A 16,513-nucleotide genomic window follows, 5' to 3' on the forward strand; every position below is an offset into this window, starting at 1 on the left:
CAAAACTGGGTTTCCTGCATTGCAGGTGGATTCTTTACTGTCTGAGCCACGAGGGGAGCCTTAACAGTGATGGGTTGCCCCCTAATTGGTTCTTGGGGTGAAAAACTTAACTCTTTTCATGTATAAAGCATAAATAAATATATCCAGTAAAGAAATGGGTATACAATATACTTGTGTTATTAAAATACCCTGGGGGGTAGCGTTCATGATTAGAAAAAAATATCTAGATGGACTCTCTAGAGCAGCGATAATGAACAAACAGCTGAGAAACAATGAGGCAGAGTAAAACAGCTCTAAGTTTGGGTTCCTGATTATGCACTGTGAGACTTGCGATCCCTCACCTTTGCCGTGGGTGATTCTTGGTGGTGCGCTGGGTGGCTCCTGGGGTCTCTTCCCTTCATCCACTTCTGAAGTATTATCACTGATCTCTGGAAAAAAAAAAAAAACAGCATTCATGTCACTTTCCCCTCTGGAAAGTCAGTGGGGAATCTCCCAGAGAACCAGGAAGGACCTTGAACACTCTGGAGTTGAAGGCTGGAGGTTCCAGTCTTGCTTGACCCTCCAAGACACCCTCCTGAGAATAATTCTACCACTGATCTGTCTGCCAGTCAGGGGAGGGCCATAGCTAACCTGGGCAGTATTGATTCCACTACTGACAGAATGTCCTTTGGGGAGCAGTCATTTGAGTCTCTGGACCAGAGATTCAAAGTGAGGTTGTGAACCCCTTGGAGAGTCCTGGAAACTCTTTCAGGAGAACTTCCAGGTCAAAATTGTTTTCATAATAAGATGTTCTTTGCCTTTTTTTTGCTATGTTGGCTTTTGCACAGATAAAGCAGGTAAAAATGCTGGTGCTTCAGTACAAATAAAGTCCCCAAATCTTAGAATTACCTATGGCATTCTCCACTACCACTTACTCAACCTGAAAAAAACAAACAGCAGTTTCATTTAAGAATGTTCTTGATGAAACAGTTAAAATTATTAATTGTATTAAATTTCTACCCTTGAGAACACTTCTTTATAATAGTCTATGTGAGGACTTCCCTGGTAGTCCAGTGGTTTAGACTCTGCCTTGCAGTGCAGGGGACACAGGTTCAATCCCTGATTAGGGAACTAAGATCCCACATGTTGTGGAGCGACTAAGCCTGTGCTCCACAATAGAGAGTCTGTGCACTGCAATGAGAGATCCTGCAAGATGTAACTAAGACCCAGTGCAGCCAAAAGGAAAAAAGTCTATGTGAAAAATTGGGGAGCACATAGAGAGTAGTTTGTTGCAGCTTGGAGTACCATGGTTGTCTCAAGAACAATACTCAGGTGATTGAGTTGTAAGCTCACTGTAAAATCCAGTAAACCAATACTTCCCAGTTGTATATGATATTATAAAATCTGGCATGAGTAGGAGATTCATTTGAAACACAAGATAGTGTGAAACATCTTACTACAACAGAGTATGAGAAGCTCATTGATGTGGTTTCAGACTCTGGTTACAGCAAATCTTTAAGAAACTATCACTTGTTGAGTTTTGGTGTAGTATCAAAGGTGAATAACCACAGATATCTCAAAAGACTGTTAAAGCACTCCCCACTTTTGGCTACAAATTTGTGTGGGGCTGGATTTTCTTCCTATGATTCAACCAAAGGTAAAGGGGATTAAGAGGTACAAACACCCAGTTATAAAATAAATAAGCCAAAGGGATATAACATATGGTATAAGAAATAAAGTCAATAATATTGTAATAACTTTGAATGGGGATAGTTAATAAGTTATTAGACTTATGGTGGTGATCATTTCATAGTGCATGCAGATGAAACCCCTATGTAGTGTACCTGAAACTAACATAATATTGTACACCAAACATATTTCGGTGAAAGAAAAAAAATTTAAAAGAAGCTTTAAAAACAGAAAGCAATTGTTAGCAGGGTACAGACTGATGTTATTAAAAATGTTCTCTCAGCTCTCAATATAATACAGTAAAGATTTGTGCAAAAATATTGAAGAAGCACATAGTACATAAAAATTTTTAAAAGAATCCAGCTTTGATTAAAGTAGACATTAAAAAGAGTTGCAAAAATGTAAAACAATACCACTCACCTAATATTTTTATTTGAAAAGTGTGCTATTTTTCATAAAAATATATTATTTATAGTAATAAGTTATTGGTCTATTGTGGGTTGTAGGAGAGAGCCTTCCACACTGAGCTTTCAGATGACAAATTCCATCACCAGCCTTACCCTCTGATTTAGGCATCTGGGCACATTCTGTCCTCTTTTGTGCCCTTGTCACAACCTTTGTATTCCTGGTTGAGTCGTCCTCTGTGTGAGTCACCTGATCCAGTCCTTGGAGTGTCTTTTGGATCCCATGCCCAGGTAAGGCTGCCCCTGGCCAAACAGTGATTTGGGTACAGTTTTAATTGGGGTCCCAGTGGCCCTCCTCCTTCCCTGAACAGTGATTGCCTTTTCACACTCCCAGTCTGCCCACTGTGAGACCTTGGTACCCCTGCTCTGCACCTCACTTTTCTCCTGCTATCTCTTTGTAATTATATATATATATTTTTTTTTTTTTTTTTTTCTTGTATGTACCTTCCTTTCCCCTGAAAACTTACTGTCTTTTCTCACTCTCTGTGCAAACCGTTGAAATCAATCAGATTAATTTGGGTGAATCCCAGAGCACTGGGGCTGATTTCTTGTTTCCTGGCTTCAGACCCCTGCTGCCAGAAAGTGCCACATCCAAGTAAACATGGTCAGATGGTCTGTTTCAGTAGAGGAGGGGTCTCGTAAAGCACTTTTCCCGGTTCCCTAGGGCCTGTGTGTGATACAGGAGACAAGAGAGACCCAGCATGCCTCTAGTAGGGAAAGGGCAAAAAGGTATCAAAGAGTTGAGAGGCAGGGGCCCTGCAGTGGCGGATGAGGCTGAGACCCAGAGGATGAAGGGAAGCGGGAGTGGGAGTGCTAATTGGGGCTCTCTTCTCCCTTTATTTTGCCAATGGATTTTGTATTTATATCTTTGGACTAGATTTTTTTACTGAGTGCCAAATTGACTTCTCTGGTGGCTCAGACGGTAAAGAATCCATCCACCTGCAAGGCAGGAGACCAGGGTTTGATCCTTGGGTCAGGAAGATCCCCTGGAGAAGGGAATGGCCACCCACTCCAGTATTCTTGCCTGGAGAATCCCATGGACAGAGGAGCCTGGCAGGTTACAGTCCATGGGGTTGCAAAGAGTCAGATATGACTGAGTGACTTGCATTTTCAAATTGGTGTACTGTGGGGAAATTGTCTCCTTGATTTCTCAGTGCTTCTGTGAAAAGCTCTAGCTTCCTGAGACACAAAAGTATATATGATATAAAAATAGGAGATGTTTTCTTTCACTTCCTCTAGAATTATTTAGCTTTTCACATACCATAGAAATTAAATCTCTAGCTAGTTAATTACTGCCTAATCCAAAGAGTGATAAAACTTCTCATTCTGGCCATGATCAAATGGTTGTGGCCAGGGCTAGGCCCCTAGGTTTAAGTCCCACAGTACCAGGGACATTGGAGCACTCTATCCCTAGGTGTTTACATATCAAAAGGGATGAAGCCCAGAACTTGGAGACTCTAGTAAAAGCTGGAGACACCAGGGGTTTCTCTGGCTGTTAGAAAGAGGCATTTATATTCTCCCAAATAACAGTGAAGACTCAGGATCTTTTCAATCATCTCAAAGCAGTTTTTAAAAAATTGCTTTTCTCTTTTCAGGAGCAGAAGAGGATGACTGTCCTTGTCCTGTATACAAACAGAAAATCCATCCTTCTTTCTCCTGTGTCTATAGGATGTAATCTGCATTCACACAGAAGATTCCATCAGCTCTCTCCTTGTTCCTGTGGGTCTGCGTATGAGAAATGCTACAATGTCGAACTGGTTGTGAATATCAATAAAGAATTCTTCTCCCTGACCTAGGTGCTTTGTGGTTTTACAATATTCATATATCTAAAGAACATCACTCTGCCGGAGGGGTAATCTCAGAGCCTCATGGTTCTTGACAAACCACACACATGCATAGACAGTTAGCACCAATCTTGAAATGAACAAATCAAAAATTGAATTCTAAAAATTTCCTCCAATATATTTGCATCCTTTATCAGCAACAGCATCACCTACCATTCACCCAGCTGTTTAAGCCAGAAACTGAAGAATAAGCCTTCTCTCTCTCATCCTCAGCTTCCAATTTACCAAATCTCATCAACTCTACCTCCAAACTGATCTTGAATAGACCTTCTCTCCAACCACTGCCAGATCTGAATCCAGGCTGCTGTCAGCTCCCATGGCATCTGCCCCCTTAAAGGGGTGACCTATATCCATTCTTTTCTATTTCCAATTCATTCTTTACATAACACCATAATTTTTTGTTGGTGAAAATTGACTCATGTCATGTACACACTGCTATATTGAAATGGATAACCAACAAGGCCCTCCTGTACAGCCCAGGGAGCTCCCCTCAATGCTATGTGGCAGCCTGAATGGAAGAGGAGTTTGGGGGAGAATGGATGCTGAGTTCCTTTGCCATCCACCTGAAACTATCACAACATTGCTAATTAACTATATATTCCAATATAAAATAAAAAGTTAAAAAAATTGGATGATGTCACTTCACAGACTAGGTCTCTTCAGTGGTTCCCTATTGCACTTAGAATAAAATCCCATCTCCCACACCTTGGCCAACAAGGATGTGCTGTCTCTGGCCTCCAGCCCCTTCTTGTGTTCTCATCTTACTTCCTTGGTGGCTTTTTTTCTGCTGTCTCTTCTTTGAGGTGGCCCAGATACATCTTTTTCTTTTCTTTCCTGAAAAGATACAGATCATCTTTTATTGCTACAAATGTTGATATACCAACCTCATATGTCAACAATGCTTAGCTTCAAATCACAGTGGCCAGGAGGTCATTGGTGATCTTTGGTGATGCTGAAATTCTAAAGCAGCAGAGGAGAGAGAAATGTAAAGAAATTGAGACAATAAGTCTGGGTAACTCATTTCTAGAAGTTTCATTGTGAAACAGAAGGGAGAGCGATGGAGGTGGCTGAAGTGAGAGGAGGATCAGGAGAAAATTCCTTTCATGAACTGTGATAGGATTGGGCATTGGTTGAATGAATATCCTTGTGAGAAAGTGAAAGTCGCTCAGTCATGTCCAACTCTTGTGACCCCATGGACTGTAGCCTGCTAGGCTCCTCTGTCCATGGAATTCTCCAGGCAAGAATACTGGAGTGGGTTGCTGTGCCCTTCTCCAAGGGATCTTCCTGACCCAGGGAACCTGGGTCTCCTGAATTGCAGGCAGATTCTCGATCATCTGAGACACCAGGGGGAGATGCTGAGTTCTCAAGAAAGAGGAGGGACCATGGAGATAGTCAGGAGAGGTGGAAGGGTGGCTTTGGAGAGAAGGTAGGTACTGGAAAGGAGCGGGCAGATGCAGGGTTTACTGCGTGGGAGCAGGAAGAGAGGGAATTCCCATCTGATGCTTTTGTATGAAACAGGAGGAAAGGTCATCTGATGTGCAAAAGGGAAGCAGTGAGGTATAAGAGGTTTGAATATAAAAAACTGGTTTTTTTAGGTTTGAGAGAATCTTGAGAGGATCACAGGAAGTGGAGTGGTCATGCAGTGTTGGGGGGTTATTTATGCTGGAGTCATGAAGACACAGTGAGAACACGCTGCCCAGCCATGTGCCTCTCTCCAACTGTGCCTGACTTCTGGTACAGTGTGCTAGAAGCAGCTAATAGTCTCCCCCAAGTTCTAGGAAAAGACAAGAAGCAAAGCAGGTACAGATAGCAGTAGGTTACTGAAACAATGGATCTGGCACTCTAAACGGGTAAGAAGGGTTACGAAGAAAGGCAGATAGGGCTTCCGTGGTGGCTCAGTGGTAAAGAATCTGCCTGCCAGTGCAGGAGACAGGGGTTCCATCCTTGGTCAGGGAGGATCCCATGTGACTTGAAGCAACCCAGCCTATGCAGCAGAACAACTGAGCCTGCGCTCTAGAGCCTGGGATTGACAACTGCCGAAGCCCTCATGCCCTAGATCCCATGCTCGCCAACAAGAGAAACCACTGCAGCGAGAAGCCCATGCGCTGCAATGAAGAGCAGACCCTGCTCGCCGCGACTATGGAAAAGCTGGAGCGCGGCACGGAAAACCCAGCACAGATAAAAATGCATACATAAATAAATAAATCAGAGAAAGGCAGAAGACTGAATGCAGAAGGGAAAGGTCAGTGGACTGCTCACCCAACTGATACTGAAAGAAAGCTGCAGAGGAAGAAATCGTAAGGGAGACATCAGGGAGGGATACTTTTGAATTCATTTTGATAGACTGGGGTGAGAAGGAGATCAGAAGTTGAGCAATAGCTCTAGAAGGAGCAAATCTCCAGCACTGAATGTCAAATCAAGGAAATCTCAAATTATTGGGAAGATGAGCCGGATTTACATGATGAAAAGGCCCATGGGTCACTTTTGGGTTTGGGAGGCCAAAAACGGGTTGGTGGAAAAGTCACTGGAAATAAGGAGTCGATTTGAGAGGTCAGAGTCTTGGGTGGATCTGTTACTCACATGGACCTTGCAGGTGTCCAGGGGGACAGCAGGACTGGAAGCTACAGAGAGACTCTAAGTCAGCCTTGAGGTCCTTCAGGGGTTGGTAGGGAAGTCAATGCATGACAGTGATGAAAAGGGAGAGAGCCCTTCACTTGATGGCTAAGCCTCAAAGGAGAGGATGGGGAGCAAGGGGCTGGGTGGGGCAGTGGGTAGCCAGGGGTGGCATTCAACCTGCCTTCCTACATGAGGAGACAGTAGCAGAGAATATGCAGTCTTGTCTTAAGAGGAAGCAGTGTCTTCTTGGGGAACCAACTTCCATGAAAGAGGGAAATGTAACTAACCCTATAAGCAATTGTATATGTAGGAGACCTTGATGATTTCGGAACAAACAATTCCAATGGGTGTGTATTTCAATGGCCCCAAATGCCTTCTCATTTCCCTATAATTTTCATGAAGGCCTTAGAGGAAGATGCAGTGAACCAGAAACAAGCTGTGTTGGGCATGATATCTACAGTCACCTAGTGGGTGCTCATGACAAGATGCAGCCCCAAACCCACCCTCCTGAGATCTGCAGGAGAAAGGCAATCCTTACCTTTCTTGCTGGGGAGTGTCCTGGATGCCTCCTGGAGCTCCTTTGGGTCACTTGGTTCAGGGACATCATCTCTTCTCACTGACAAAAAAAATAGAATTCATTTTAGAACTCAGAGCGGGCTGATGAGAAAGTGCCGAGGGATTCTGGTGGGAAAGCAGAGAGTGGAGAGCATCCCTAGCACAGGTCTGGGGACTCACCAGGTTCCCCGGCTTGGCCTGGGTTTGGCCAGCTTGTGGTTACTGCTCCCTGTGTGATTATCACAGTGAACCTGGAACAACTGTCCCACAGAGGAGGACTCAGTCTGAGTTCTTTAGACAGATTCCCCTTTCCCAATGGAAGAAGAACAAAGACTCTCAGCAGCCAGCCTTTGCCATATGAAAGGTACATGCTATTGCTTAGATATTTGTGATGGGATGTTTTTAAACTGCTGTATCTGTGATTATTCATCTTGAGAAATAATAAAGAAGAACTAAGTGCCTTATATACTTCCATCTATCTGCTGTCGAAGAAAACAGGAGTCAGCTTGTGCTTGCCAGCATTTGTTAGCCGCAAGAATACCCAAAATTCTGCTAGTTTTTGCTGACCTAAGAAAGACAGAAGGACCTGAAGCCGTATCAAACAAGGGCCCATCTCACAAATGGCAGTCACCGTCTTGCTTACACAGTGCTATGAGATCTGTGTCAAATTCCAGCCTACAGTAGCCCTCAGGCTTTAAAAATGATTTGATAATGAAAGTTCTCACAGTTAAGGTGGGGGCTGGAAAGGAGGACCATCGTCGTCTGGGGCACTGATCCAGTGTTAGGGGCACACAGTATTTTTGTTTGCTTTCCTTTCTTTTTTTGTCTGTTTTTCCTTTACTGTTCAAGCTATAGCTCAGGATAGCCAGAATAGCTGATATGGGGAAGTTTATTTTTCCGGAAGCAATTCAGAGTTGAGCAGATTGGATGGACACGTTAAACAACATCACGGAATGCAATTTGCAAAACACAACCTGTGTAAATATAAGGGGTAAATGACCCAATTTCAAAGAGTAAATTGCAAGGGAGAAAAAAGGCACAAAAGTTGAAACTTGCCATAGTGGCAGAAGGATGGTGTCTTTTTATATATTTATTGGCCACCCCTCAATGCCTGTGGGATCTTAATTCCCAACCAGGGACTAAACTCACGCTGCCTGCATTGGAAGGTAGAGTCTTACCCACTGGACCACTGAGGAATTCCATTTTTTTTTATTTTTTTTAATTTTAAATTGGAGAATAATTGCTTTTTCTTTGCATTTTGATGAAGCAGTTTGGAATTTTACCTACTCAAGTGGCCTCTGGGAGTTGCCGAGCCAACTAGCCCTTCTCCACTGGGATTCACACATCACCTGGCAGAGGAATGTTCTCTGTCAGCAGACTCCTTAGTGATGTTTGGAGTCCAGGTCTTGATACTGTGCAGGACCTGAGGCGCTCCTGGGCACAAAAGCTTTTCTCTGTCCCCCATTTCTTGAATACAGGAAACAGACTTCATCTGACCTCCAAGGCCTTCCCTAAGTTCCAACCAGGAGGTTCAAACAGATGCTAATTAGGGCAGGGAGTGGGGTGTGGAGATAAGGGAGAAAGGAACAATAGTACAGCCTTCCTGCAAGGTCCGGGTTCCCCTCAAGGGATATACATGACAACATTGTGAGCTGTTTTGCAGATACTGAAACCCTCACCAGGAGGGAGAAATTAACAGTTTGCTGCCCATCAGCACAGAGACCCCAGAATGGTAGCAACTGGAGGCGGATGATGCTGTCTCCCAATTACCTCACCACCAACCAATCAGAACATCCATGGGCTGATCACATCCTCTCTGAACCACTAATATAAAACTTCTCACTTTGTCCAAACTGGGACACACAGTTTTGAGGACATTAACCTGCTGTGGTCCCTTTTGCCTGGCAAAGCAATATAGCTATTCTTTTCTACTTCATCCGAAACTCTGTCTCTGAGATATATCAATAATTCGGCGTCAGGGTACAGAGGCTGGATTCGGCTTCAGTCGGGCAAGTACTAGTGAGGTTCCTGCCCCTCACCCTCAGTGTCCCTTCTCTGTCCACCTTTCCCAGACCCATCTCCCTCACCCCACCATCCATCCCCGCCCCCGGGACTCTGTCTCCTTTCAGGAGCTCTGGTTTCCGTCTGTTCAGGCTCCTGAGGGCAGGGAGTGAGCAGCAGTGGGAAAGCTGGACCCTGATGGTGATGGAGAGTGGAGAGAAGAGCCCTGGGCTTGGATGTTCCGAAGGGCTTCTCCTCATGGTAGACACAAAGGTCAAGGCGAGCCTGTGTGTGTGTGTTAGTTGCTCAGTTATATCCTACTCTTTGCCACCTGATGGACCTGCCGGGTTCCTCTGTCCATGGGATTCTCCAGGTAAGAATATTGGAATGGTTGCCATTTCCTTCTCCAGGGGATCTTCTTGCCCCAGAGAACCTGGATCTCCTGCATTGCAGGCAGATTCTTTACTGTCTAAACCTCTAGCGAAGCGCCAAGGTGAGGCTGAGTAGTCCAAATCCAGATTACCTGGCACAGGGTCTGAGGAAGTGCAAGGCATCTCTTGAGCGTCTTCTTTATCTTTTATTTGAGGGATCAGGTTGTCACTGGACACTGAGCAGAGAAAGAAAAGAAATTTCAGATCCCAGGACCCACCAGCAGGAACCAGAGGTGGGAGGAACAAGAACAATCTATTCTAGCAGGTAAAAACGATGGGCCAGCTGAGCACCAAGACTCCTCGAGGGTGCAGTAGGCAGGGAGGGAAAACAGTCCTTTCCTTTCTTTCTTTCTCCCCCTCCCTCACCTACTAGCCATGCTGCTTGGCTTGAGAGGTCTCAGTTCCCCAGCCAGGGATCAAATCCAGGCCCATGACAATGAAAGCACTGAGTCTTAATCGCTGTACTGCCAGGCAATCCCCAGTCACTTCCTTTCAATTAGTCTCTTATTGACGTAAATATAGCACTTATTTTGTTTTGAATCTAGAAGATGGACTCTTGTAATTGGCTTCGTGATTATGTTAACCTTGTGTGCATGCGTGCACGCTTAGTAGTGTCCGACTCTTTTTCGACCCCATGGACTATAGACACTAGGCTCTTCTGTCCATGGAATTCTCCAGGCGAGAGTACTGGAGTGAGTTGCCATTTCCCTCTCCCGGGGTTCTTCCCGACCCAGGGATTGAACCCACGTCTCCTGCATTGGCAGGCAGATTCTTCACCACTGTGACACCTGGGAAGCCCCTATGTTAACCTTATTTGGATGGTAATTTTAGATGAGTGGATAAAACATTTGGACCAAATAGGACCCTTTATTCCCAGTATGAGAGAGCTCAGAATCCATGACACCATTTTTAACAGCAGCCAACAATATTCCACAGTTACATTTTACATAATCAACGTGCTTTATCCTGGTGGTTGGGGGAGATAAATGACATAACTGTAGAAGTGAAATCAGGCCCAGCAACCTTTAAACATTTGATCATCTTTCCTAATAACTTCAATAACATTCCTCATAGAGTCCAAGCTATATGAAAATGAATCTGGTTTAAACAGATGTCCCTGTAATCAGAGGGTGAGCAATCTGTAAAGCATTGAGGCTGCCTGTTGCCCAAGTTACTTGTCAATTCAGAGCAGTATGTTTTCAGTGCTGGGTGGGCAGGGCTCTTGGACATCACAGTGTCAAATGGCTGTGACAGCATCCCTGACAAGAGGTCAAGTGCATTGACCTCTGTTTCTTTTTCCTTGTCACACTGGTTCTTTTTCCTGGGGTTCCTGCTACAGCCCTCTTGACTTACAGGCAAGCATTCTCCCTTCACAGCCACCTTGAACCCAGGCAAGTCAGCTCCAAGCAACATTGCTCTGAACAGGGACCGGGGAGTGTGGGCATCCTTTACGAATATTCATCACTTATTTGGGGTGTTGTCATTGGTCATTTATGTGTGGTGAGTGTTAGTCGCTCAGTCATGTCCAACTCTGCGACCCCATGGACTGTAGTCTGCCAGGCTCCTCTGTCCATGGAATTCTCCAGGCAAGAATACTGGAGTGGGCTGCCATTTCCTTCTCCAGGGAATCTTCCCAACCCAGAGATCGAACCTGGGTCTCCTGCATTGCAGGCAGATTCTTTACAGTCTGAGCTGCCAGAGAAGCCGGAAGAAAACCACTGTAGGTTACAGGGACAGGGTGTCAGGGAGAGGAGTGAACAGTTAAAATGCCAGGAGCCAGCAGAGTACAAGAGCAAAGAGCAGAGGCTTGGGCTGTTCTAGGGGTGGGAAGCAGGTGTTCTGGGCTCCAGGCCTCACCCAGGCTCCTGGCAGTGCCCACAGTGCTTCTTGGAAAGAGCTGTGTATGGTAGTGGGAGCTCGGGAAGAAGCAGGTCAACAAAGAGACGGGACCCTGGGGTTCCGGGGCCACAGGCACCCTAGGCTGGGGAGGCACTGGTGTTGGATGGAGTCTGTGTCTCACCTGGATGGAGCCTTCCTTCCTGGATGGTTCCCCGGAGAGCCACGGTGAGGCCGGTGGGGCTGGGCATCTCACGCAGGACCTCAGAGCTGTGCTGGGCAGGTGCTCTGGGCTTGCTGACACTGGGTGCACAGGGTGGGAGGCTCCGTAGGGGATATTGGCAGGGGAGACGCGGCAATAGCAGGGTCCTCGAGGAGCTCTTTCCTGCTGGGTTGGCTGGGGCTTCAAGAGGGATGGTTGTGTTTCTGCTCCAGCCTCCATGGGAAGTGACGACTGAGATTGGCGCAGGACCACACATAAGTACATCGGAATTGCTTGGGGAAGAGATTTCTTTCCTCTTTTTAACTTTATATTTTGTATTGAGGTATAGCTAATTAACAATGTTGTGATAATTTCAGGTGAACCATGAAGGGACTCAACCACGCAGATACCTGTATCCATTCTCCCCGAAACCCCACTCCCCTCCAGGGAGACATAACACTGAGCAGAGTTCCCTGTGCTATACAGGAGGTCCTTGTTGGTTATCCATTTTAAATACAGCAGTGTGTACATGTCCGTCTCAAACTGGGAAGAGATTTCTTTATACTTCACATTCAGTAGGACGAAGTCATAGAGGTATTCACTCTCTCACAGATGTGTAGAGTGAATCCATCATGCATTCATGGCCCTGGTAGATTTTCTTTCTTTGATGTGACCATTTAGTGTGATACAGCTGTTAACCTCTGATGTGACACCAGAGTGGTTTTCACACATGAAATTGAGATTGGTTTTCTACCCAGGGATTTAATTTTCTTTAGTTTCTCTCTAGTTTTGGCTTCAGAGTTTAGACAATTATGTCCAATGCTATAATTTTAAATGTTGTCCTTGTTTTAAGAAATAAACATCTCACACCTCTCTGGAGCAAATAAGAGACAATATAAATTCCTTCATGCTTCCCTGGTGGCTCAGTGGTAAAATAATCCACCTGCCAATACAGGAGATGTATGTGGGTTCGATCCCTGGGTCAGGAAGATCCCCTTTAGAAGAAAGTGGCAACCCATTCTAGTGTTCTTGCCTGGAAAATCCCATGGACAGAGGAGCTTGGTGGACCATAGTCCATGGGATCACGAAAGAGTTGGACACAACTTAGCAATTAAACAACAACAACAACAATTCCTCTGCACAGTGTATGTTTTAATTTGCGTCCAACTCTTTGCAACCGCATGAACTGTAGCCTGCCAGTTTCCTCTGTCCATGGGTCTCTCCGGGCAAGAATCCTGGAGTGGGTGCCATGCCCTCCTCCAGGGCATCTTCCCGACCCAGGCATCAACCCGGGGTTTCCTGCATTGCAGCTGGGTTCTTTACCAGCACAGTGTACTAGGACCCCTATATTCCAGTTTCTGCTCATTTCTGCAGACTCAGTTTCCATGCTTCCCTGCTTTGCACCCTGAGATCTGGCCACACTGAACTTCTCTCCCATCCCACAACCCCAGGGCCTGGGCTTTCTGCCTGCTGTTCCCCTGCATGTTCAGGGCTGGGTTTCTTTTTTGATTCTTCTCCATTTTGTCTCAATCAGTGAACAATAAAAGGAAAGTAAGGCCAGATTTTGGAGAGGATACTAGAACAAAATTGCAGAGTTGGATCCAGAAAGATGCTAGAGCTCAGTCAGGCTGGGGGTAGGGGGTGGGTTAGGAATATATTCAGTGCGTGCATCCCTTTGACTCTTAGGCTTACTTAGCCTGGCCTTTGAGAACTTGTTTCTCCTAGAACTGCCCTGATGCTGCTGTGATCTCAGGCCCACGTGCAGCTGTGCCGGCCTTGAGGAGGTCTCTTCTCTTCTGCTGCCCTTTAAGCTCAAGGAATCATTTCTCCCTTTGAGAAGGAGCCTCTTGATGGTAAAGTGTCAAAGAGCAGATGAAGAGCTGTGAACAATGGCGACTCCAGTAGTACGAATGCTACCATTCAGTGTGATTTGCTGATCCTTTCCTTGTGGTTCTCAGATAAATGAACCATATACTTTGACTAAACTAAGTGATTTAACTGCCTGCTTCTCTTACTCTTGCTTCTCTCTTCCCAGCAATGTCATTGCTCTTTTAATTCCATTTTATTAATTCAGTGCTTCTCTGGTTCGGGAAACTTCATTTTCTGCTTCTTACTCATACTATCTCTTTTTATCTCTGTGTCCACAATTCCTTCTCCCTTCTTCTTTAGCTAATTTTCTTTCCTCATTTAGCTTTATAATCTAGCAGACTGAATAGTGACTAAAGGACTTCCCTGGCAGTTCGGTCGTTAAGACTTCATTCACTTTCTAATGCTGGGGGTGTGGGTTCCATCCCTGGTCAGGGAGCTAAGATCCATCCCACATGACTCATGGCTAAAAAAACCCAAAACATAAAGCAGAAGCAATATTGTAACAAATTCAATGGACTTTGAAAATGGTCCACATCAAAGATAAATCTTAAATTAAAAAAATAGTAATCAAAACCTTGGACCCTAGTATTAAGAGATCCAAGTAGGACTCCTGGCTCTGCAGTTAGCAGACAAGTAACTTTGGGAAAGTTATTTTGAGCCTTAATTTCCTTATATGTCTCATGGGGACAAGAATGACTTCAAAGGATTGTTTTAAAGATGACATAAGATAATCGTACAAAGTGCCTGGGATAATGTCTGGCACACAGTAAGCCCTCAGAAAAAAAAAACAAAAAACCCAGCAACAAGGACCTACTGTATAGCACAGAGAACTATATTCAATATCTTGTAAAACTTATATTGGAAAAAAATTCTGAAAAGAAATATAAATATATAACTGAATCACTCTGCTCTATACTTAAGACTAACATAACATTGTGAATCAACTATACTTCAACAAAGAAAAAGAATGCTTATTGTTATCCATCCGAATCCATTTTCTGCCTTTCTTCCTCATTTTTCTTCCTTTATGCGTTCCCTTCCCTAGAGATTGTCCACTATGCTAAATTGTACAAGTCACCTCCCCTGCTCCCTCCCACCCCATGGAACACGTAAGACTGAAATGGTTGTGTCATCTAGAAATTCACTTTAGAGAACCAGAGCCAGGGGCTGTTTTCCTGCCATACTCATGAGAGAGAATGGTCCATCTCTTCCCAAAGAGAAAGTGGGGGGTTAAAGCACATACTCCTCAAGGCAGAAAACCAGTTTGAACTCTTAGCATAGCGACTTCTATCCTGTCCCTAAAGCCCCAGAAGTATTCATGAAGCCTTGGACTTCCCTGGTAGTCCATGGGTCAAGAACACACCTGCCAATGCAGGGAATGTGGGTTTGGTCCCTGATCTGGGAAGACCCCACAGGCCACAGAGCAGCTGAGCCCGTGCACCACGACTACTGAGCCTGTGCTCGAGAGCCCCTGCGTCGCAACTGCTCAAGCCTGAGTGCCCTAGATCCCGTGATCCTCTAGAAGAGAAGCCACTGTATCGAGAAGCTCAAGCACTGCAACGAAGTCCAGGCCCTGCTCACTGAAACTAGAGGAAGCCTGCTCAATGCATGCAAACCCGGGACAACCAAATGATAATAAATACATAAAATTTAAGAAAAAGAAGCCTCATACCTCTTGTGAAGCTACCGAGAGTCGTTATCAGGTTGGGGTATTCTTTCAGGTTAATTTGGCTGAACAATATCTTCAGAAATGATAGACTAAATGTCTTCTCCAGTTGGGTAAGAATGTTGTACACAACTCTGCATAAAGGGACCAGATTTTCCCAGGCTTCCATAGATTCCTTAAAAAGCAAAATAAAGGATTTTTATACATGATTATAAAATGGAATGGAGATTTATTACACATTTGCGGTTTTCTAAGCTGTAAGAAACTAAGATCATGGCATCTGGTCCCATCACTTCTTGGGAAATAGATGGGGAAACAGTGGAAACAGTGGCTGACTTTATTTTTTGGGCTCCAAAATCACTGCAGATGGTGACTGCAGCCATGAAATTAAAAGACGCTTACTCCTTGGAAGAAAAGTTATGACCAACCTAGATAGCATATTTAAAAGCAGAGACATTACTTTGCCAACAAAGGTCCGTCTAGTCAAGGCTATGGTTTTTCCAGTACTCATGTATGGACGTGAGAGTTGGACTGTAAAAAAGGCTGAGCGCCGAAGAATTGATGCTTTTGAACTGTGGTGTTGGAGAAGACTTTTGAGAGTCCCTAGGACTGCAAGGAGATCCAACCAGTCCATTCTAGAGGAGATCAGCCCTGGGTGTTCTTTGGAAGGAATGATGCTAAAGCTGCAACTCCAATACTTTCGCCACTTCATGCAAAGAGTTGACTCATTGGAAAAGACTCTGATGCTGGGAGGGATTGGGGGCAGGATGACAGAGGATGAGATGGCTGGATGGCATCACTGACTCGATGGACATGAGTCTGAGTGAACTCCGGGAGATGGTGATGGACAGGGAGGCCTGGTGTGCTGCGATTCATGGGGTCACAAAGAGTCGGACATGACTGAGCGACTGAACTAAACTGAAGCTGTAAGAAAGCAATTTTTGCTCTCTTAAGGAATTTAATGCAAACTGTGTAGCCAAACTCCCTAACATAGAGAAATCACATTTCTGTATGTTTACATTTGGAGTTTCATACATATTGATATTTGGGTGGTTATTCACAGGAGTTTAGCATTCTGGAAAATAAGTCTCTCTCGTGAACCTTATTTTAGGTAAAGAGAGAAATGTTAAGGAAGGAAAGTGGAGACAAAGACTGCTCCTGTCTAATTCTCCAAGAGTCTGGCCAGGACTCTTTAGCTGTGGACCTATGAATTGGTCACAAGTGGCAATTCTGTGGATTTCTTGTTAGCCTCTGCTCTCCCTTTCCTTCTCTCATGAACTTGAAATGCCCTAAATGGGAAATCAGAGAAATCCTCCTGAGAGGTTGGCCAAGAGGAGAAACATGGCAGGAGAGAACTGACT

General features: G+C 44.8%; 1 protein-coding gene across 4 annotated transcripts in view; it reads right to left on the reverse strand.

Annotated features, from left to right (window-relative positions):
• SP110 (SP110 nuclear body protein) overlaps window positions 1-16,513 on the reverse strand; it is a 45,937-nt gene that overhangs the window by 24,068 nt on the left and 5,356 nt on the right. For 2 of the 4 annotated variants that reach the window (XM_068967154.1, XM_068967153.1), the window contains exons 3-9: window positions 15,159-15,327; window positions 11,600-11,869; window positions 9,672-9,755; window positions 7,131-7,208; window positions 4,682-4,810; window positions 2,229-2,375; window positions 342-428 (exon numbers count right to left, since the gene is read on the reverse strand). In XM_068967154.1, the coding sequence (XP_068823255.1) occupies window positions 342-428; window positions 2,229-2,375; window positions 4,682-4,810; window positions 7,131-7,208; window positions 9,672-9,755; window positions 11,600-11,869; window positions 15,159-15,327 (964 nt within the window). The remainder of the gene's footprint in view (window positions 1-341; window positions 429-2,228; window positions 2,376-4,681; window positions 4,811-7,130; window positions 7,209-9,671; window positions 9,756-11,599; window positions 11,870-15,158; window positions 15,328-16,513) is intronic. The other 2 variants (XM_068967156.1, XM_068967155.1) reach the window with 2 other exon arrangements.

The sequence above is a fragment of the Capricornis sumatraensis genome, chromosome 3 (assembly GCF_032405125.1).
Source record: "Capricornis sumatraensis isolate serow.1 chromosome 3, serow.2, whole genome shotgun sequence".
Classification (NCBI taxonomy): domain Eukaryota; kingdom Metazoa; phylum Chordata; class Mammalia; order Artiodactyla; family Bovidae; genus Capricornis; species Capricornis sumatraensis.